This window comes from Prionailurus viverrinus, chromosome F1 (genome assembly GCF_022837055.1).
Source record: "Prionailurus viverrinus isolate Anna chromosome F1, UM_Priviv_1.0, whole genome shotgun sequence".
Classification (NCBI taxonomy): Eukaryota; Metazoa; Chordata; class Mammalia; order Carnivora; family Felidae; genus Prionailurus; species Prionailurus viverrinus.
In genome coordinates, this window is record NC_062577.1 from 34,324,174 (window position 1) to 34,347,219 (window position 23,046).

General features: G+C 39.5%; 1 protein-coding gene across 3 annotated transcripts in view; it reads right to left on the minus strand.

The window, feature by feature from the left end:
• The window catches only part of DENND1B (DENN domain containing 1B), a 255,847-nt gene extending 236,278 nt beyond the window's left edge, over positions 1-19,569 (minus strand). For all 3 annotated transcript variants that reach the window (XM_047840394.1, XM_047840395.1, XM_047840393.1), the window contains exons 1-2: positions 19,411-19,569; positions 16,962-17,026 (exon numbers count right to left, since the gene is read on the minus strand). In XM_047840394.1, the coding sequence (XP_047696350.1) occupies positions 16,962-17,026; positions 19,411-19,427 (82 nt within the window). In that variant the 5' untranslated portion in view covers positions 19,428-19,569. The remainder of the gene's footprint in view (positions 1-16,961; positions 17,027-19,410) is intronic.
• Between the last annotated feature and the right edge of the window lie 3,477 nt (positions 19,570-23,046).

The following is a 23,046-nucleotide window of genomic DNA, read 5'->3' on the forward strand; positions in this document are numbered from 1 at the left end:
CTCAAAATAAATAAATAAACTTTAAAAAAACAAAACAAAACATTGGGGCTCCTAGGTGGCTCAGTCAGTTAAGCATCCAACTTCGGTTCAGGTTATGATCTCGCGTTTCATGAGTTTGAGCCCTACGTCAGGCTCTGTGCTGACAGCTTAGAGCCTGGAGCCTGCTTCAGATTCTGTGTTTCCCTCTCTCTCTGCCCCTCCACCCCTCTCAAAAATAAACAAACATTAAAAAAACACAAAAACATAAAGCTAGAACTCCAACCAAATTCTTTCAAATTCAGCCTAATATTAGAGTTCTGCCATCCTAGTTAGCATCAAACAGCAGTGAAGAAAAACAGTGAATAAAAAAGCAATTTTCTTCTTACCAAAGAAATCATAAAGAGAACAACCTAGTCTGTGTCCCTTTAATAGTTAAGAAGGGTCAGAATATAAGAATCCCCTCAAGCCTAGGAGTCCCCAGGCCAGTTACCCACTTATCATTGCATGAAGTCCATTTGCCCAGATGTCCATACACTGTCGATTTCTCTGTGTTGTGACACAAATAAAGTTGAGAAACACTGCCACTGAGAACTCAGGAATACATAGGATGGTCTTAAATAATGTTTTTGGTTTTTGTTTTTTTTTTTTTTATTTTTTTTTTCAACGTTTATTTATTTTGGGGACAGAGAGAGACAGAGCATGAATGGGGGAAGGGCAGAGAGAGAGGGAGACACAGAATCGGAAACAGGCTCCCGGCTCTGAGCCATCAGCCCAGAGCCCGACACGGGGCTCGAACTCACGGACCGCGCGATCGTGACCTGGCTGAAGTCGGACGCTTAACCGACTGCGCCACCCAGGCGCCCCTTAAATAATGTTTTTAATGTAAACTTCAGGGGTACCTGGGTGGCTCAGTCAGTTAAGTGTCTGACTCTTGATTTTGGCTCAGATCATGATCTTGTGGTTTGTGAGATGGGACCCTGCATCAGCCTCCTGCTTGAGAATATTCTCTCTCTCTCCCTCTCTTTCTGCCGCTCCTCTGCTCATGGTGCGCACATATTCTCTCTCTCTCTCTCTCTCTCTCAAAACAAATAAACTTAAAGAAAACATGAAGTTCATAAACTATAAAATTATCTACTAAAAAAGGTTACATCGATGATATAGCAGAATCTTGCTTCAAGGTTAACCACTGATTGCAATTCAGAGTATGGTGCAGTGGTTCTCAAGTTTTATCAATTACCAGTCATATAAAAGATAACATTCATATTCACAATGCACTTAATCCAGAGTTTGTCAAAACCTAAATAAATTTTTCAAGTAATTAACACTGGAGTAACTTTTAATCATCAGTTATTTATCCTATCAGTGGCTTATTCTGTTCTGTAGCAGTGAAAGATAACCCAAAGTCTGCATACAATTTCTAGTGCTAGCTACAGCTACACTATTCCCTTAGCACTCACTTAAGAGAAACAGGAATACAAAGGAGTAAGAGTGATGTCACTACGAGATGGCCTTAAATTGTTATAATGTTTAATCATTCACACATTACAATACTTACTATTAGTTTATACAGAACTCATAACCAATTGCAACATGCTTCACAACTGGTAACATTTCCACTGAGAACCCTTCACTTATGTAACATTACCCTTAATCTCGAGAATCTCACCAACACCCTGCCAGACATGTGAACCCTTAGTTTATTTCCATTCTAGTTACCTTCTAGCTTATCAATATGAACTCTTAAAAGTTTAAAATTTCACACATATATGCAATTCCTACTTCCCAGCTGAAGTTTTTGCATGTGAACAATTTGGAAGAAATCAGTGCAAAGAAAAGTCCCATTGCAATTTGCAAATCCTGCTTAATCCCTCCAGATGCCACCAAACCTTTAACTGAGTACCATCAGATTTAGTGCTACAAATTCTTATTCTCTGCTACACATCCTTTTCAAAGTGAAACTAATTTAACTTATCAGCCCAAAATGCATTGGCCTCTTCCATCCTCCTTGTTTCTGGCACTTCTGCAACATTGAATGGGGGACTTGGAAGTTACTATGTATCCTTCCTTTAGCATTCATTTCTTCCAGACTGATCACATACAATAGAACGAAAGGAAATTTCATTACTAACACTTAATTTCTGTTGAAGTGATTGGGTGTTTATTTTAAATGCCACTACCATATAGAAACCAAATAGAAGTTTATATCTATATAGTGTTTTATGGTAAAATTTATAAAACATTTCGTGTCATTTTGTATCTGACTTTAATAACAATTCTTGAGCTATGCATTGCAAAATTTTACAACTGTGAAAAGTAAAATTAATAGAAGTTAAATGACCAAGTTAACACAAGTAATAAGCAGCAAAGCCAGGACCGAAAACCATGTTTCAACTCTTAGTCCGGTATCTTTCCATTCCAGCAGGAGGTTTAGAAGGTAGATACTGTGTTATCCATAAGGCGATTCCAGAGTTTAGGCTTTTAGAAAATCATGTCATCAAACCCATTTATTTCTGTTCACTTGGAAAGAGAGAGTTACCTATTCACATTTAATCAAACAGTAAGCATTTGTCTGTTTTGAGAGTCCCCACAATTACCTTTCGTAATAACAGGCATACCTTGTTTCATCGTGCTTCGCTTTACTGCACTCACAGATACTGAGTTTTTACAAACTGAAGGTTTGTGGCAACCCTGTGCCAAACAAGTGTATTTGTGCCCTTTTTCCAACAACTTTATATCTTTGTGTCACATTTTGGAAATTCTCATAGTATTTCAAACTTTTCCATTCCTGTTATATTTTTTACGGCAATCGGTGATCAGTGATCTTTGATGTTACCATAGTCGTCATGTTGGGGCTCCACAAACCTCAGCCATATAAGACAGCAAACTCAACCGAGAAATGCTGAGTATGTTCTGACTGATCTGCCAACCAGCTGTTCCCCATTTCTCTCCTTATCCTTAGGCCTCCCAATTCCCTAAGACACAATATTGAAATCAGGTCAATCAATAACCCCAGAGTGGCCTCTAAGTGTTTTTTTAATGAAAGGGAGGGTCACACGTCTCTCACTTTAAATCAAAAGCTAGAAATGATTAAACTGAGTGAAGAGGCATGTCTAAAGCCAAGAGAGGCTGAAAGCTAGGCCTCTTGAGACAAACAGCAAGTAGTGAATGCAAAAGAGAATCTTTTTGGGTTTTTTGGGGGGTTTTTTTTGTTGTTTTTTTTTTTTGCAAAAGAAAAGTTCTTAAAGGAAATTAAAGATGCTACTCCAGTGAACACACAAATGATAAAGCAATACAGCCTTACTGCTGACAGAGAGAAAATTTTAGATCAAACCAGCCACAACATTCCCAGAAGCAAAAGCCTAATCCAGAGCAAGGCCCTAACTTGCTTTAATTCTATGAAGGCTGAAAGAGGTGAGAAGCTATAAAAGAAAAGTCTGAAGCTAGCAGAGGCTGGTTCATAAGGCTTAAGGAAAGAAGCCATCTCCACAACACAAGAGTGCAAGGCGAAGCAGCCAGTGCTGATATAGAAGCTGCAGCAAGTGATCCAGAAGATCTAGCTAAGGTTATTAATGAGGGTGGCTACATTAAACAACAGATTTTCTATGTGGACAAAACCACCATATACTGAAAAAAGATGCCTTGAATAGCTGGAGAAGAGACATCAATGTCTACCTTCAAAACTTCACAAGACAAACTGACTCTCTTATTATTAGGGGCTAATACAGCTGGTGACTTTAAGTTGAAGCCAACAGAATTCACCATTCCAAAAATCCTATGGCCCTTAGCAACAATTCTAAATCTACTCTGCCTGTGCTGTAGAAATGGAACAACAAAGCCTGGATGACAGCACATCTGTTTATAACACAGCTTGCTGAATACTTTAAGCCACTGTTGAGCCCCACTGCTCGGGGAAAAAAAAAAAAAAGATTCCTTCCAAAATACTACTGTTCTCTGACAATGCACCTGGCCACCCAAGAGCTCTGACAAAGATGTACAACAAGATTAGTGTTGTTTTCATGCCTGCAAACACACCATCTATTCTGCAGCCCATGGATCAAAAAAGCAATTTTGACTTTCAAGTTTTATTATTTAAGAAATATATTTCACAAGGCTTATAGATGTCACATACAGGGATTCCTCTGACCTGGGCAAAGTGGAAATCTTCTGGAACAGATTCACCATTCCAGTTGCCATTAAGGACATTCATGATTCACGAAAAGAGATCAAAATATCAACATTAGCCGGAGTCTGGAAGAAGGTGATTCTAACTCTCATGGATGACACTGAGGAGGTCAAGACTTCAGTGGAGGAAGTAACTGCAGATGTGGTGGAAACAGCAAGAGAACTGGAATTAAAGATGGGACTGAACTGCTGCGATCTCATGATCAAACTTTAATGGGCGAGGAGCTGCTTGTTACGGATCGCAAAGAAAGTGACTTCTTGAGATGTAGAAACTACTCCTGGTAAAGATGCTGTGAAGATTGTTGAAATCACAACAGAGGATTTAGGATATTAGGACATTAGGTTATCAGGACAACAAAGGATATTATGTAACTTAGTTGATAAAGCAGTGACAAGAGGATTCACTCCAATTTTGAAAGAAGTTCTACTGTAGGTAAAGTGCTATCAAACAGCATCACATGCTACGGAGAAATTGCTGGTGAAAGGAAGAGTCAATCAGTGCAGCAAATGTCAGCCACTTTATTTTAAGAAATTGCCACAGCCACCCCAACCTTCAGCAACCACCACTCTGATCAGTCAGCAGCCATCTAAGCAAGACTGTCCACCAGCAAAAAGAGTATGACTCCTGAAACCTCAAATGGTGGTTAGCAAGTTTTGACATTTTTTACTTAAGCCATATACATTGGTGTTTTAGACATAATGCTATTTCACACATACCAGAATACAGCCCAGGGTGAACATAACTTTTGCATCCACTGGGAAGCCAAAAATTTCATCTGACTTACTTTATTGTGATAGTTGCTTTTTTATGGTGGTGTAACCAGAACCCACATTATCTCTGAGGTATGCCTGTATTCACTCTCCTCTTCTAGCTTGCCTTCCCTCTTCATTAGAAAAACAAAAAAGGTTCAGGGGAGGTGGATGGGAGGATGGGCTAAATGGGTGATGGGCATTAAGGAGGGCATTTGTTGTGATGAGCACTGGGTGTTGCATGTAAGTGATGAATTACTAAATTCTACTCCTGAAACCAATACTACACTGTATGTTAACTAACTTGAATTTAAATGAAATCTTGGAAGAACATGAAAAAAAGTTCAAAGGACACTCTATATCAGAATAATAACTTTTTCCAAAGAAATATTTCCTTAAACATTTTTATTTTAAATTTTTTTCAATGTTTTTTATTTATTTTTGGGACAGAGAGAGACAGAGCATGAACGGGGGAGGGGCAGAGAGAGAGGGAGACACAGAATCGGAAACAGGCTCCAGGCTCTGAGCCATCAGCCCAGAGCCCGACGCAGGGCTCGAACTCACGGACCGCGCGATCGTGACCTGGCTGAAGTCGGACGCTTAACCGACTGTGCCACCCAGGCGCCCCTTAAACATTTTTAAACAATAAAGATTTTTTAAAACCAAACAAAAGAAATAATGTAAAAATAATAAGAAAAAAAGCAAAGTTAAAAGTAAAAGAATAAGCTAAAACAGTTACAAAAATATAAAAACATTAAACGTCTAATGAAAGAAGAATAAACACTAAATACACCAAAAAGTAAAAGTGAAACAGGCAAAAAATACAAATTCCAAAATTTAACACCTCCATGCAGATGGCATGAGGTGTCGCATACAGATAGCAGGCCTCCATTCGGCCAATTTGTTGATTACAGATGCCAGAAGTAGAAAATGGAGTCTTCAGTCATTCCCTTAGTTGCAGAAGATGCAACACTCTTGTCCTTCTGGGTTAAAAATATCTGTGTGGGAGGAAGGTACCTCTTAAAGAGCACTGAGCTCTTGTTTAGTCATCCCTTCCAACCTATAAATCAAGCAAAAGCCACCCATCATCTATTCTCTTCACCCCTAGCTTTTAAATGTAGAGTTTTAACTCAGAATAAGTATTATCAAGTCCCTTATTAACAATATATAAATATTTTTTGTGTTCTGATAAAATGAAATTCAGCCATATCTAAAAAGGTAAATTCTAGTCATATTTAAAAGTATGGGTTTTTTTAATGTTTTTATTTATTTTTGAGACAGAGACAGACAGAGCGTGAGCAGGGGAGGGGCAGAGAGAGAGAGGGAGACACAGAATCCGAAGCAGGCTCCAGGCTCTGAGCTGTCAGCACAGAGCCCAACGCGGGGCTTAAACTCACAGACTGTGAGATCATGACCTGAGCTGAAGTCGAACACTTAACTGACTGAGCCACCCAGGCGCCCCAAATTATGTCTTAAAGTAAATATAAATTGTGTATGTTAAATCTGCCATTTATATTAAACATAATAGAAAGCATATATTTTCAAAGAATGAAAATACCATAAAAATATAAACTATAAATCATGCTAAATAGAATTTAGTCTTACTGTAACGATTTAGAAGGCAATTCAGAAGTGTTCAGTAATTTCATTTTCAATACTTTGAACACCATTTTACAAGTAAGAAAGTAGTAGTATATAAGCTTTAAAGTAGAAAATTTGATATGAGGGTCATCCTTCTTTCCATATCTATCTATTAAAAAAAAAGACTGTTGCCTAGATAATACCTGAGGGAAATGAGTCAAAAAAATTGCCAAAAGATTTTATAAATTCCCAAATCAAGTAAACTATAAGTAAATGGATTTCATAACAGCTTTATAAAGAATTTAGGACTGGCAGTGCAGAGCTTGGTTGGGATTCTCTCTCTCTCTGCCCCTTCACCCCCCCCCCCCACCACACACATACAAAAATGAATAAATAAACAGTTAAAAAAAAAAAAGAAAAATTTTGGATAGGTACATCAGCCTCAAAGGCCAAATTTAGGACCATAACACATACAAAGTATTGAAGATTCATTTGTTTCAACTATTAAGCTAAAAATGAAGTAAATATTTACAAATTACGATTCTGAGTTTCAACTAGTGTTCAATTTTAATATTTCCACTTTTTAGACTAAACACTGTCACAAACACAGTAATAACCACTAAGAACTTGGAAACTAGTATTTTTGTACATAAAAATTCTCAGCTTACTATTGCTTCAATAACACATTTAAACCTATACACAGTGAACACAACACATAATCTTGATGCAACTATAATGCCCTTATCGTCAATAATTATTCTGTAGATACTCATTACGAAAATCACACTTTTTGTAGCAAAACTACCATTTCAAAATTGAGTTCTCACATTCCCTGTAGTAATAAGAAACAAAATAAAAAGAGGTAACACATCATTCTCTGAAAATCAAATAATTAACCTCATTAATCACTTATAAGTATTAAACAGAAAATACTATTTTAATTTCTATAAAAGAGTAACAGTGACCAAGACCTTGAAAAAAAATTCCCCAAATATTAAACAACTTCCTCTTCAAAAAAAAAAAAAAAAACCCACATGCACAACTTCCTCTTCCAAAACATCATATCCAAAATACACTGGAATCTCAAAACAAAAAAACCATTTCAGAATCCTTTCTGAACGGCTTCCACACAAGTTTATCTCATAGCAACTGTACTTTGACCGCACAGACCCTGAGGACATACCGTGTGCCAGTGTATTCAAACACACCTGGACTCATTTGGATTTCACTTCAACACACATTCCTAAATGATTTCAAATAATCTCGGATCAAATTAGTAAGAAGGCTAGATTTTACAATCGCCCAGTTGACAAAATTTTAAAGGACAGCTTAATTTTAATGAATGATAGATTTGGATACCACACACAGCCTTATGCTTGGTGCATTTCTGCTACCAAACCAACACATGTTATTTTTGGAATGACTAATTTCTGGACACTTACACATTTGCAGAAGACCATCAGATGCACTAAACTGATAGCTCTACACTTTATTTTCAGATTCAAATGATAAATACGAAAGAACTGAAAGAGGAAAAGGCTCTATCTGATGTTCACCAGTTCTGCCTATTAAGTTACAGAGTCTGTGGTTTATCAACACAGTTCTATCAAAAAAAAAACCCAACTTTTAAATACAGCATATATGGCTTGTGATGTAAAAATCTACAGTCTTTCAAAGTCCTTTTACATTAAAGTTTTTTTTAAGGTTTAAGAAATCTAAAATAGGTATTGAAAATACAGCACCACCATTAACTAATTTCATGTTAACAGCAGAGTATAACTTCACAATTATTGGATATCATCCACGCAGAAGACACTTTTTCTGCAAATTCACAAGAGATCCAAAGAGGTCTTTATGTTCAAAAACCTAAAATCCAGTGGTTGGCATAAGGCAGGGTGATAAAGATCAAGTTTGAGACAATATAACTGCCACAAGACCGGTATCAAAGGGATTATTACTCAGCAACTTCTTTTTATATCTTTTACTTCTGAAGCTTCACTTTTACACATTTCGTCAGTTCAAAGTTGTTATACTGTTAGAGAAGAAATGAATTTAACAATAATTATTAAATTCCCAATACCTTTTACAATTTCCATTCCTTTTCTTTAAAAGCCATTTCAGTACCTTGAAAACAGTGCTTCAACAATTCAACAAATATTCGCTGAACACACGCCTTGGGTCAGACCTGTTTTAGGCTGAGTTAACAAAACTAAACCTGAACAACCCCCTGCCAAGGCAGATTACGCTTAACAGAGAGTGCTTCTTGGTCATGTTCGTTAGATATAAATGTTTATACCAAAAGCAATATATTCCTTACTCTTAGTTATGCACTTCAGATTTCACATACGAAGTAAAACTACAACCAACTTCAGAAAAAGTCTGGTACCCAACTGAGAGCTGACAAGATAGATTCTAACTGTCTCTCCCTCCATCACCTCAGGACTATCCTTGACTCACCCCTGTCTCCTCTATCCCACTGTCCCCCCACACACCCCACACAGAGCTGAGTTGGGTGCCCTTTTCAGGCTCACTCCTCTACACCGTGCAACCTCTCAAATAGGCCTTCCTACGCTATTACAATCACTGATTTGAAACTTCGCGAATGTCACCTTTTTAACTGCTCTTCACCTGTGCTGGACGCTCAGAAACATTCAATGAATGAACAAAAGAGGGCTGAATGTCTAATACTAATATGGTGTTTATGCTCTTCTTCTCGTCGTCATCTTTTGGTGTCTATTAAAAATTAATATCTCAACAACTCTGGTCAAGCCAGAATTAGTTGGGGATTTCCTAAAAGGGTGGCTTTTCAAAATTGCTGAGGAAAATTTCGATGCTATTTTAAAAAGATGGCTATTGTATTTGAAAGGCAGTGCAATATCATTGTTGACTCAAGTTCTAGAATAAAAAAAAAAAACCAGGTTCAAATACTAACCCCACCTCTTAGAACTGTGTGACCTTGGCAAGCTATCTCACCTTCCATTTCCTCATCTTTATGAAAAGGTTTACAGTCCCTACTTCATATGGTCACCATGAAGATAAGCTAGAAATGCAGGCTCTAAGCACATTTACTGACATAAACACTAAATTGTAATTTTTATTACTATTTCTACGAAACATTTAAATGGAAGCCTAATCAGAAAAAATAAATCAATAAATAAGGCTTTATAATCATATGCTACATACAGCTTTATTACCTGAAAATTTATAAACAAAAAAATATCTTAATGGAATTCACTGAACAAAGACGTAAATCTACTTACACACTTATCAAAGCTGTTAATCACAAATTACAAATGGAGTGTCAACATAGATGGGGGAAGAGACGGTAAAACCTAACTAGAAACCGACAGAAGTACATTTGATCTTTAGTTCAGAGATCTTTCCACCATAAGCAAACTGCATCTTTTTAATTAATTCGACTTTATAAGGCTTTCTTTAAAATTAAAATGCTCCCTTGAGGGCTGTCTATCAGTTGTTCACACCTCACTGTGAATTACTTTAATCAGATAAATACATAAAGTAACACCAGCTACTTAAAGAAATTGTTATTCGAAGAGTAGTGAGAAGAGGGGTAGCTTTAAAACTAGTGTGCTTGGCATGGAGTAGGCCTGTTTAATGCTCATAGTGAGCATCTTTATGCAGTCACCGGACAGCATGATGACAATGGCACCCGCAAGATGACAGCAGGGGAATTTTAAGGACCATCAAAGCCAACTGTCCTCTACTAGGTGGTATGAGGTGCTCTTTAAGGAAACTTCCAGTGTTATTATTCCACTGTTCTCTTCTGCAATATGCCCTAAGACCCCAAGTAGCACCAACTTCCTAAATACTTCTAAAAAAACAAAACAAAACAAAAATCAATTGACAAGCACCTGTGGCAAATTCCCACAAAGCAAAAATGACTGAACCACCACAGAACCATGAAACAAGACACCCTTTTCTACAGAGAAAATTAAATCACTACCTGGAATAAGTCAACTTATCCTTGATTTATATAAACTAAGAGTCTAACTACACCCAAAATAAATACAAAAAGAAAACCATTCAACTTAACAATACAGGAACACCAGAGTGTTTCAGCGGTTTCTCAAAGCTATCTTTAATGCTTTCTGGCTCAAGTAAAAATATCTTTAAAAAGAATCTCTCCTAGTTTCTCTAATGTTACTTGAGCATAACCCTGAGAGCTTTAAAATGGGGGAAAAAATTCTGAATGTTAAATATTAAGAAGTATTTCCAGGGAAGAAACATTCTTTTGGAACTGATTGAGAACATACTTCACACTCAATGCCTTTGATTTTCATTGTTATTTAAAATAATACTCTGGCTGTCTGCTTAAAGTACCCCAAAAATGCCTACTGCTAAATGTATATTTTAAAAGGTAAATTATTGCCTTGCAATACCTTGCAAATCAAACATAAAGATTTGGTGGCAAAGAAAAGGGGATATTATTTGAGCATAAGAAAACCCTCCAAATGAGAGAGTATCAAGAGAATATGAGGAACATATCAGGTCAAGGAAACAAGACTGTTCCAAGGAAAAAACCCTGAACAAACCTGTGGGGCTGTGGCAACAGAGCAGTGCCCAAGCAACAGTCCCACGGCACACCCCTGTGAAGGAGAGGGCCACCATCCCCCACAGAGAACAGTGGGAAGTCAACATTAAAAACCAAGAAGTGACCTTGGATTGAAGCAGCCAAACTAAAGAATATGTGAACATATCGAAGTACCTAATGAGATATGTCACAATCAAACCATTAAAATCAAACTCTGCAGCACCCCATCAAGGTATCAAGCAACAAATACTGAACGCAGAAAGCCGATGTGCTTTTTACACTTGCAGGCGGCGATGCCAGGAAGCACGTAACGCTCCAAAGCCAAGTATAAAAGTACAGCTATTCTTAAATTTTCTATAATAAAACAAAAAATGGCATACCTCAAAGATATAGTTCTAAAGAACCACATTAAATTTTGTCCCTGGTTAGTAACTATGAGAAAACACTTTTCCTTCAACAATCTACGACGTAAAGGTAATGATACTTCGAGTCACGATGACTCTAAATGATCCCCATGCTAGGTGTGAGGATCCCCATTGGTAGGTGGGATGGGGAATAAATGGGCTTTAAGGTAGACTCCAAAGCACACGTATATAGCAACTGTCCCAGTAAATCTTGTGATGGGAGAAGAGAGCAAGCAGATGTGGGTCCTGAATGGAAAGAGCTTAAGCACAGAGTATCCCAAAATAAGCCCACTGGTCCAAGATATACATGGTCATATATTCCTATTGTCCCTGCTTCGGTCATACCAGCACACACTTAAGATCACTTCTGCAACAAGCAGCTCTCGGTGAATTAATCTGATCCACATCTATTTGACCAATGGCCAGGTACCATGCTAGGTCCAATTTCTTCTATTCATTTTGCAAATATTCACTTAACATGCCAGATACTGTGCTAGGCTTTTCTCTAAAGGTTACAAATTAATAAGTGATGGCCCGGTTCTTAAACAACTTATTTTAAGCAGAGCAAACAGACACTCAGACCCAGCTGTATGTCTATATACTACTATATCAGACATATCTGAAGAACAGTAAGTGCTAAAATACAGGCAGAAGCAAAATGCTATGGATTCTGTGGAAACAGCATCCCTACAGACAAAATTTATCAAATGCAAAACCAAGCTTAGAAATACCCTTTCTTGTGCAGGGCATGGGGGTTAGTAAGTTAGGATTCTCTGGCCTAAGGTTCTCATTTAAGAACAGAGTAGGAGGCAGTTAAGCTGTTAACACAGCTAGAGATCAGAAAGGTGGATAACTTGATACTGGGTTGGATGGGTCTATAAATAGAAAGTCAGTTAGCAAAGGGAGATTTGTTCCTAACAGAAATTACTGTAGCAAAGGAGAAAGGAATAAAGAAAACAAGATTTGCTAAAGAAATGTGTGAAAACTACTAATAAATAGCTACAGCTGTTACATCAAAGATTCACTGAGGCGGCTGGGTGGCTCAGTTGGTTAAGCATCCCACTTTGGCTCAGGCCATGATCTCACAGTTAGTGGTTTCGAGCCCTATGTCTGGCTCTATGCTGATAGCTCAGACCCTGGAGCCTCTTTAGGATTCTGTATCTCCCTGGCTCTCTGCCCCTCCCCCACTCATGCTCTGTCTCTTTCTGTTTCCCAAAAGTAAACTAAACGTTAAAAAAAAAAAAAGATTCACTAAACACAGAGACATAAATCTCTGGGGGAGGGGGATATCCTGAGCCAGCATCAATAACCACAAAGGAAGAGCTCGGTATTTTTTTTTACGTGGAATTACCCTGGATTCATTAATTTCAGGGAGGACACTGTATTCCTGTTTCAAATATATATATATATATATATATATATATATATATATCTGCACCATATATAGATTATACCCTAATATTTCCTTGAATGGTAACAATGAAGCCTCTCCCGACCTGATTTGAAGTTACTACCCAATGAGAGGCAATAGAGCAGATTTTTAAAGTTAGCTTAAATCTATTAAAAAGCAGATTAAAACACACACTCTGGAGCCAGACTACTTTGGGCAAGTTTCTTCATTTCTCTGTGCTTCGGTTTCCCCGTGTGCAAAATGAAGATAAGCATTTCCCTCCCATAGGATGTTCATGAGATTTAAACAGTTAGCACATGCAGAACAGTCAGAATTGAGCCCAGCACAGAGTGCTATGTAAGTGTTAGCAGTCTTGCTGCTGCTGTTGCTGCTACCACTGGAGGTGGAGCTCTCAACAAAATGTAAAAGAGAAAGCTAGAGTACCAAGGCCACTGCCTGGAAGAAAAACCCTAAGAGGAGGCATCTTCAACTCTGTATTGAGGAAGGGTTACTCTTCAGTTCCCTGAAGTCCTGAATCACTTTGGAGAATGCAGGGGCAGTGTGGTAACAACAAATTCTGCTATTAGAATTAAGGAAAGGCCATCACTGCTGGCTGTATTTTGCTGACTGCTGGGAAACATGAAAGACAGCAAAGAGAGGGGTGACAATAGCAATTCCCTAGGAAATCTACCAGGAAGAGTATTAAGATCTAAATTTTGGCATTTCACTCTTGGATAGTTGCCACAGAAGTTACTAGGGAAGTTGTCCCGCCAGGGAAACATCCATGAAAATATGGGCCAACCAGTCCACAAGATACCATCAGAACCAATTCTACTAACACAAGGGGACACAACAAAGAAACACCACCAACTACTCTCGTGACAATTTTTTAATTGGTGGGGCCTCCATATGACACTATTTCCCAGTGTTTTAAATGTGTTGTTGTCAAAAAATCAATGTCATGTCTTTGAAACAAGTCCAAATAGCAATAGATCAGATGAAGAGCACCCTTTTATCAGAACTAGCTATATTAAGTTATATTTCAACAACTAGTACCATTTCGAGTAACCAACTAAAACTTAAGTAGTAATTTGTCTCTGAAGATATTTGTGAAGTAAACAAAAGAGAGTATTTAAAATCTCTCTATTAGAAAGTGAACAAGAGAAACATGCCAACTATATATATCTATATGTAATATTACCAATCTTAGCATAAAACAAGTTTACCCTGAGCATAGTATTTTCTATTGGATCAACAGATAATCTTCAAAAAATAAACGAATATTCTGAGAAGTGCAGAGAGCATTTTAATGGATTTCCCAACATCTACTCCTTGCCAGTTGTTTAGTAATAATCAATCATGATAATCTTGCCACTCACCCCTCTACCACTACCCCCACCAATGATTATTTTCCGAATGGTTGGGCCCGTGCCAACTTAGGCCAATGGGATCCAATGTTTTGGAAGTTTCTGGGAAAGAAATGTTCTGGCTCTAAACAGAGTGCCATGAAAAGCCAGTGTCTGTCACCCCCCAAGGTCATAAAAGAGAAAGGAGGGTTCCAACTTCTCTTGACAGCCACCCTACAACCAGGAATTTAAATCTTCCAATGATACCAGTTACGATGAGAGGCAGAGCTGAGATGGAGAAAGAACCTGGATTGTTGATGACCTACTTCCAGACTTCCTCTTAAATGAACTATCAAGTTCACTCATTGCTTAAATTGGTTTTATATTTGTGCCCCCAAAACATCCTAATTTACACATTTTGTTTTTCAGGCTTTTTACTGTGTAAGAATGTCATCCATGTTCACCAGAAGACTAGCAAAACAACAAAACAACAACAAAAACTACCCTATTTTAAACAAACTGATGCACCTATCAGATTCATTAAAATAAATAGATTTTATTGACAGTTACATAGGAATATTCCAATAACTCTAATAATTTCTGGGCATTTTCCCTTTACTATTTATCAATAAAGTAGAAAGTTAATCAAAACATTTAGAAACATCAATCTGACATAAAATTTTAGTTACATAGTAGCATTACTTTTTAAAGCACAAAAAGTGTAACTTGTTAGAACCAAAAATATTAGTCATATTCATACTATTTAAGCCACAATTAAAATAAAGACAGTTACTTATACCTTTAATATAGTTGGCTTCAGCTTTATTAAAAATCTGTAGAGGGGCGCCTGGGTGGCTCAGTCAGTTAAGCATACGACTTCAGCTCAGGTCATGATCTCACGGTTCATGAGGTGGAGCCCCATGTAGGGCTCTGTGCTGACAGCTCAGAGCCTGGAGCCTGCTTCAGATTCTGTGTCTCCTCTCTTTCTCTCTCTCTCTCTACCCCTCCCCACTCATGCTCTCTCTGTTTTTAAATAGTACTTAAATGACGTTTTTAAAGTGTTAAAAAAAATTTCTTAAAATCTTTAGAATTTGCTGCCCGTGAGTCACCTTAATGGCATACATGGGTAGAATGGATTAATCGCAACCTACAGAGAGGCTAAAGTGTTCATTTTAGCTATTTGTTATATCCCCAACCTCACTGGGCTGGAGAAACTATTAAAATACAAATGAAGAGGTTTCTAATGAGTAGTGATTTAAACAATAACAACAGTAAAAAGGCAAGAAAGGAATAAAAGAAGGGCAGAAGCAGAAGATAAAAACTGGAATAACTAGTTCCTAAAAAATGGCAAAGGGCAAAGGGAGGAAGGAAGGAGAAGACACTCAGAAGTCCTTATGGAAAGGTCACAATGTCTCCGACACATGATACAGATCGGATGTTATATAAGGCAGATTGATCCTTGTAACAAAATCACTTTAGCATGCATCTAAAATTATAGAGTACTCATGTTTTACAAAGGAATTCAGCCTGTTTTACAAACACATCAGGTGAGCATCACCCACCTTAGCTAATGTTATGGTATAGGTATTCTGAAGACTTATTCATACCATAAATACACTAAAGAATAAATTTAAATTGGAGCTGAAAAAATAATGCATCCATTTCAGTCTTCAAAGGGAACTTAGCTGTGCCCAGGAAGAACGTAAATAGACCAACTTTAATACACGTAGGAAAGCAAAAGATAACCTTTTTAATTTGAAAAAGCTTCCTACAACCTATGTAGGCTCACTCCTCGCCTGGGGACAAACCTGATCACAGCTATAGTTCAAACAGGCCAGAAGTATAGCAGGCAGGACTGGTGGAGTCAGGAACATGTGTGACTTCATGCCTAAAATTAGCCAAGTCCATTTCACCACAAGCTGGGTTGGGCTCCTCTATTTTAAGGTGTGCAGCTCCAAATTGCTTAAGAGTATATAATTGCTGGCCAGATTCTGGAGCTAAGAGTGTCAGCAGACCTGCCACCAAGTCTTTAGAGTGGGCAAGCAGTCCACAGGATCCCACACTTAATCATCATGATTTATCTACAATCTAAGTACACTGTAAGTGAAATCACACACTGGAGATATCCATGAAAACGTATCACACAAGGGCACGTCAAAAAGGAAGAGAGAGCCCTTCCTCTTTTGTACCACACCTCCCCCTGATGCACACATATTACATATGACAAATTGGGGAAAAAAACTGACAAAATTATTTAGAAGTGACAGCTGAAACCATTCCAAGTAATGTCACACTATTATTTACCTCCCTCGGAAAGTGCTTTGCTCCTGGGGTAAATCCCACAGAAGGGGCTACTCGGTCTGCACTCTGCATTCTGGAAACATTAGAAGGGAACTGGTGTGGCTCCCATTGCTCTGGTAGGAGAATTTCCACTAATGTTTACAATAGGGGCTACCTTTTAAAAGACAAATGAAAGAAAACGACAAGTGTGCCTTCCTGCCAAAACTAACCATCATTCTACCAACAAATGGTAAAGCTGAGTTCTATGGCCTTAAGGTACACCTGAAAATTAAGCTGTACAGATAACATTCACGATTCCTACAATCTCATGGCAAAGACCTAGCCATCTATTTTATTAACAGAAGTTTGAGATGCTACATTCAGAACATACAGTTAGTGCTACCATTATCCTGATACTATTATGTTCTGGTAGGCTACCACACTAACGCTTGTTTTGATAGACTCAACTATTTTAAGAATTAACAAAACACACATACCTTCATTTTCAGAGGCATGACATTTCACTTTCAATACCAAGTCAAAGGTTCTCTCTGGATTTTCCCTAAAAGAAAAAGAAATTTGTGGTATTTATTTCCTATGACAAATAACTAAGCATCTCTGCAGAGTTTATATTTTCTTAACTCAAAAAACTAATCTTGGTCTTGTTGCAATATGTTCCATTAAACTATATGAGCACAATGTAGAAAATACCGAAGTTTTTTCCCCAATTCAGTAATGTTAGAGGCTTAGGAGTTCTGAGACCTGCAGCAAACATTTAACCTCAGCCTGTTTTCTCACCTATAAAGTGCCTTGTTCACTTCGAAGAATAATTGTGAGGATTATATATCAACTAATATATATGGAAGTACTTTATAAAGTATTCAGTGCTGTATAAACGTAAACCACTGACTTTATCTCATTGAATCAAAACTGGAAAGCCAGTATGCTCCTAAGTATCTCTACCTTTTCCTGCCAACAAAGCTGGCCAGCAGGTTCTCAGGCTTTTTTAAAAAGACTTTCAAGGGGCGCCTGGGTGGCACAGTCGGTTAAGCGTCCGACTTCAGCCAGGTCACGATCTTGCGGTCTGTGAGTGGTCTGTGAGTGGTCTGTGAGTTCGAGCCCCGCGTCGGGCTCTGGGCTGATGGCTCAGAGCCTGGAGCCTGTTTCTGATTCTGTGTCTCCCTCTCTCTCTGCCCTTCCCCCGTTCATGCTCTGTCTCTCTCTGTCCCAAAAATAAATAAACGTTGAAAAAAAAATTAAAAAAAAAAAAGACTTTCAATATAAATGTAAATGATGAATACCTGGTTCCACCTGCCACATTCTAGACCACCACAGAACAGTCATAATGCTCCTTAAATGTGACACTTTGCATATGCTCCTCTTGAGATGTAATTACTGCCAACCATGTTTAAAGTAGCAAACCATACGTAAACTGCAAGGCTAACAACAAAAACCTTGCTTTATGTCGATTATCTTTGGAGAAATCACACATCTGCCTCAATATTCGAGTTTCCCACTAGGAACAAAAGGTTGCTTCATTCTGAAGTTACCCACTTCTTTACTAACTTTTCATACACTCAACCTATTCATTAGTTTAATTTCAAAAAGCAAGTTTACATCTAGTGAGACACATTTTCTAACATAGTTCTGTTTTAATGTCTTTCTGCTAGAAGATAAAAGATTAGGCCAAATCTGAGACCACAATGTCCACGTGACCGAAGTGTTAACCTATCTGTTATTCCTGCTAAGGAAACCTTAGTGTCTTTGCACATTGGCTGTTTTTAATATGCACTTCATTCAATAAAGTGATGCCAGTTTTGGCTTCTAAGTAAACATGAACTTTTCTAAACTTATTACAAGAATCTAAAATCACAGGAAGTGACAAGCTATATAAATTAATTTAGAAATATACATATCCTCAGCCCTCCCACTATTAACTAGCCCTCCCACTATTAACTTGTTTCAACGGAAATAATACAGACTTAGGTGACCTCCTCCCTCACAATCCAATTAATGTCATAAAGTATACCTTTTAAATCACTTATGCTGCCCCCACTCATATCAAACACTGAAGAAAATAACTTTAAATCACATAATTTTCCCCTTTTCTTAATATTTTTTACAATCTCTCTTAGGTGCAAAAAAGTAAATATTGATTCAATTATACTGTGAAATTTTACAAGCCTTCCACACTAATACAAATATAAACAGTACTCATTATTTTAAATTGGGGGGGAGGGGTGTGAACAGGGAGTAAAGGAGGAAGAAAATCTTTGCAAAGTAACTTTAGGAGGAAAAACAAAAAACAAAAAACCTAAAACTCATACCTCTGAGACGCAAAACAAATCACCACACTTACTCAAATTGCTTTTTACATAATCAGTGTCCAGATGAAAAACATCCACTGATGCATACTTTAGCATGCACATAAAAATACTATCTAATCGGATACCATTTTGCAAGTATCGTGCATACACCTAGTGCCTATGTAAACAAATATCAGAGGCCAACTGAATAAGAAAAACCGGAGGAAAACCTCTCAGATCAACTGACAACTGCACTTAAAAATGAAACGGTTATCTTCGCCTTAGGAAAATGCTTTGAATATGAATCGCTTAACCTCAAGGCTGACGCCCTCCCGGACACCAGACAACCGACAGTCACGTCTGCCACACTCCGGGAGGAACAAGAAACCCACAGCGGGTGGCGGCAGGAGCCGCCAGGCCTCCTCCAGCACCTAGAGACGCGGGCGTCGCCCCGGCGCTGCGGGCCGCTCACGGAGGAGCCCCCCCGACCCCGCCGGGCCGGGGGCGCGGGGCCGGGCAGGCTTTGCGGCCTAGCGCTGTCCCGCCGGCCGGCCGCGCGCGCGCGGGGGCCGGGCCGACGTCGCCGTCTGGGGTCCGGCCGCCGCGGGGCGCCCCCCGCCCGCCCGCGACCCCCACTCACTTGGTCCTGCAGTCCATGGTTACATGTCGGTGTGGGGCTGTCCGTCCCGCCCCCGCGCCGGCCTGGAAGCCCCCTGCCCGGCGCTCGGAGGGTCGCGCCGCCCCCGCCCACGCCGGCCGCCCCGCGGGGAAGCAGGCAACTCACAGCGGCGGCGGCGGCGGCGGGCCCATGTCGGCGGCGCCCCCGGCGCTTCCCCGCCTCCCACCCCACCCCCCGGAGCCTTTTTGTGACAGCAGCAGCGGCAGCGGTGGCGCGGCCGCCGCCCCCGTCTCCGCCGGCCGCCGCCCCCGCCGCCTCCGAGGCTGGGGCCTCACAGTTCCTGCGACCGGGGCCGCCCGCAGCGGCTCCAGCACCTTCTGCAAACCAGGAAGTCGCCGGGAGGGGGAAGGGGCGCGCGCGGGGGCGGCCTCACCTGGGCCGCGCGGCCCGCGGGCCGGAGCCTGAGGAAGACACGGGGCGGGGTCCCCCCGCGCCCCGAGGGGCCGGAGGGTCGAGGGGAGCGCAAGTGTCTGCCCGGATGACCCACGTACCGCTCTGTAACCGAGCCAGAAACGCAAGGTGTCCCCTGTGTCCTCAGCCCCGGAGCAGCCGACTTCCTTTCTGGGTCCAGTCCAGGCTTCAGGGCTACAACCCACCTCAAAAGCAAAGTAACCGAAAAAGTACCTCGATTTTGCAGTATTTTCCACACCGCATGCACACGGAATTGGATCACTAATTAATGGGTATTGTTTGTTAGAACCTTCGTCGTTTTAGGCCGTTTCATTTCGTTTCAGGCTGCACATTCGGAGCTCGAGCTGATGCTCCTGGCTCCTGCCTCACTCCAGCTGTGTCCCGTTACTGCTCTGTGAAATCCAGAGCCGCCCCCCTCCTGATTCAGGAATGTTCAGACGTGTGCACCTGCTAAATAGCCTTGTCAAGTAGCAAAATGGTAGTGCTCCACTCGCCTGCACATATGGAAGCCAGACGTTCTTATGCCACAGGACTGCAGCATACCAAGGATTGACTTTGGACACATTCTCCAAGCGGCAGGCCTCACAGAACTGCAGTCTAGGAAGCTCAGAGAGGGCCCAACTGAGGGTGAGAGGGGCTGATACATAAAAAACTAAGATTTACAGGGCACTGAAGTACCTGTTAAGCAGGTTATATGCATCACCACAGTACTTGCCAGAACTCTGTGTGATAGATAACTTGCGTCAGCGTTTTGCAGGTTGATAAACAGGCCAAGCTAATCCAGTGGGCAATGGCAAAGCTGGATTTCAGAACAGGTCTACTTGATGCTGATATTTACTGCTACCATGTACTGGCTCTCCGTGTTCTTCTGCCTTATTTCTAGAATCAACTGGGAAGAGATCTAGGAAAAGTTTTCTAATGCACACTTAAAAGAGTGTACAGGATTGGACTCCTATACAGATCTTCTGGAGAAGGCTTCTTCCATTAACGTTACCACCTTACACGTGGCCACAGTGTTTTTCATCCAAATGGGGGTTGTTTCAGACTTTATTCATGCAAAAGGTAAGATGATGAGAGGAAATCAAGTGTGGTATGAACAGGGTGTGAGTCATGAGACATAAAAGTCATACAATGAGTTTTGGGAATTAATTCGGAAGCCAAAACCTAACATTAAACACAGTTATTCAGATCTTAAATGTTCTTGCCAAAATATGTGTTACTTGGTCAACAAAGTGAAATATATTTCATAGCCACAGACCTAATAGTCAAAAATAAGGTCAGGACATAAAAGGGAAACAAAAAAAAAATAGATTTAAACATGAGGTACCATCATAGCTTGACTTGGGGTGAGACACTTCAGTTTCTCGGTTCCTACATTTGTAAAATGGGAATTATTACTTGTATATCACATGAACAACGTGATATTCAAGTTAAAAAGCATTACACATTTGTGTGATCTTTTAAGAAATTATTCTGTGGATTTCAGTTTCAAAATTAGACAATCTATCTATACCACATATTTTTTCCCCAAATGAAGCTTTTTTCTACCTAAAAAAGTTACCATAGTCCAAAGCCTTGAAAAAAAATTCTGCAAACTGAAAACCACTTCTGCTCCAAATGCTACCAAATTTCTCAAACTTCTTCTTTCATTATAATTCATTCTTTTCCCAAACAAACAAACAAACAAACCCTACCTGGAATGCCTACATCAGGAGTTTTTAATTAGTGGTAAGGAAATATTAATACAATTGTTTTCCCTATCCATTTATTGGGATTTAAGTGACAGTCGTACCCCTGCATAATATAAAATTGCTATTTTTTTTCAATTTATCTTAAGTATTTATGAAGGGAAGACACTGCATATGCACACACAAAGCAAATCTTTTTAAACCAGCTTTTAGGCTGACCATGATGAGGCGATTTATCTATTCTGATATTACTGAGGTAAAAGGATAGAAACACAGATGGACACAATTTGCACAATTTGTTAAAAATTATAGTAAAAGGAAAAGTTTTATACACTTATTTTGGTGATACATTTATTGAAGCCAGTCGTATAATTTTAGTAATACTCATTTCATATGGAACTTCTGATATGACAGAGTCAAGGTGATATATCTTCACAAGATCATATTTCAGCGATAATATTTCCTACTTAGCAACTGATAGTAACATTTTTCAGGACCGCAGTTGTCAAAGAACATTGTCTATATTGGTGCCAGAGAACACAGTCTATAAACTATTAGTCTTTTTTAATATTTTAAGCTTATTTTAAATTGTTTGCCTGTGTTTATAAGACGTATATATTCAGCAGTTCTTGGGCAAGGTATTTCAAAAATGTGCCTCCTTGATCAGATCTCGCCTATGGTTTCAGCTTGCCTATCCCAAATTGCAATATCTGTTATTCCCAAATAAACTTATTTTTGCTGGTAAAAATCTGACAGTTTTATTTTTAAGGTGAATATTACTTTGTGATCAGAAGTGGGATCCGGAGAAGAGCCCCAGCAGCTCTCAGGCGGGTGAGCAAACAGATGCTACAGAGCCAATGGAGTTCGCCGCTTAGTTGGCAACCCTGGAGTTTGAGGCTAAGTTTTTTTCCTGCATTTAGAGCTCTACTCTCTTTGTGTTTCGGCTCTCCCGACTTTACTCGGGTTCTGTTTTGAAGGCCTATCCTTCCTGGGAGTACTTGTTTGTTCTTTGGTCTGACTCCTTCTTAGAAGCAGGTTGTTTCTAGTGGAACTGTGCCTGTTGGAAGCGTGTTGGCCTTCAATCCAATTCCTTTTCAGAACCAGACTGTTGGTAGTGGAACTGTTCTGGCCTTTGGTCTGATTCCTTCTGGAACCAGGACGTTCCTGTTGAAACTGTGCTGTTTAGGAATTTTTCTCTTAGCTCTAGGAAAAAAAAACCTCTAAGAAATGGGATTGCTGTCATCAAAATGCTTGGACAGTAGCGGTTCCCCCCACTACTAGGACTCTGGTGGTTTTATGTTTAAAAACTATGATCCTTCCTCATATGCATTTCTAGACTAAATGGATCAACTTAACCAAAAGAAATTTGGAACTTCAGTGGTCATTGTGGGGAATTTTCAATCTCCCCAAACTTATTTGTTTCTCTCAAAATTAAATTAGAAGGCTGCAGCTCCTAAAAAATAAAACAAAAAAGCACCAGCCAACCAACCAACAAAAG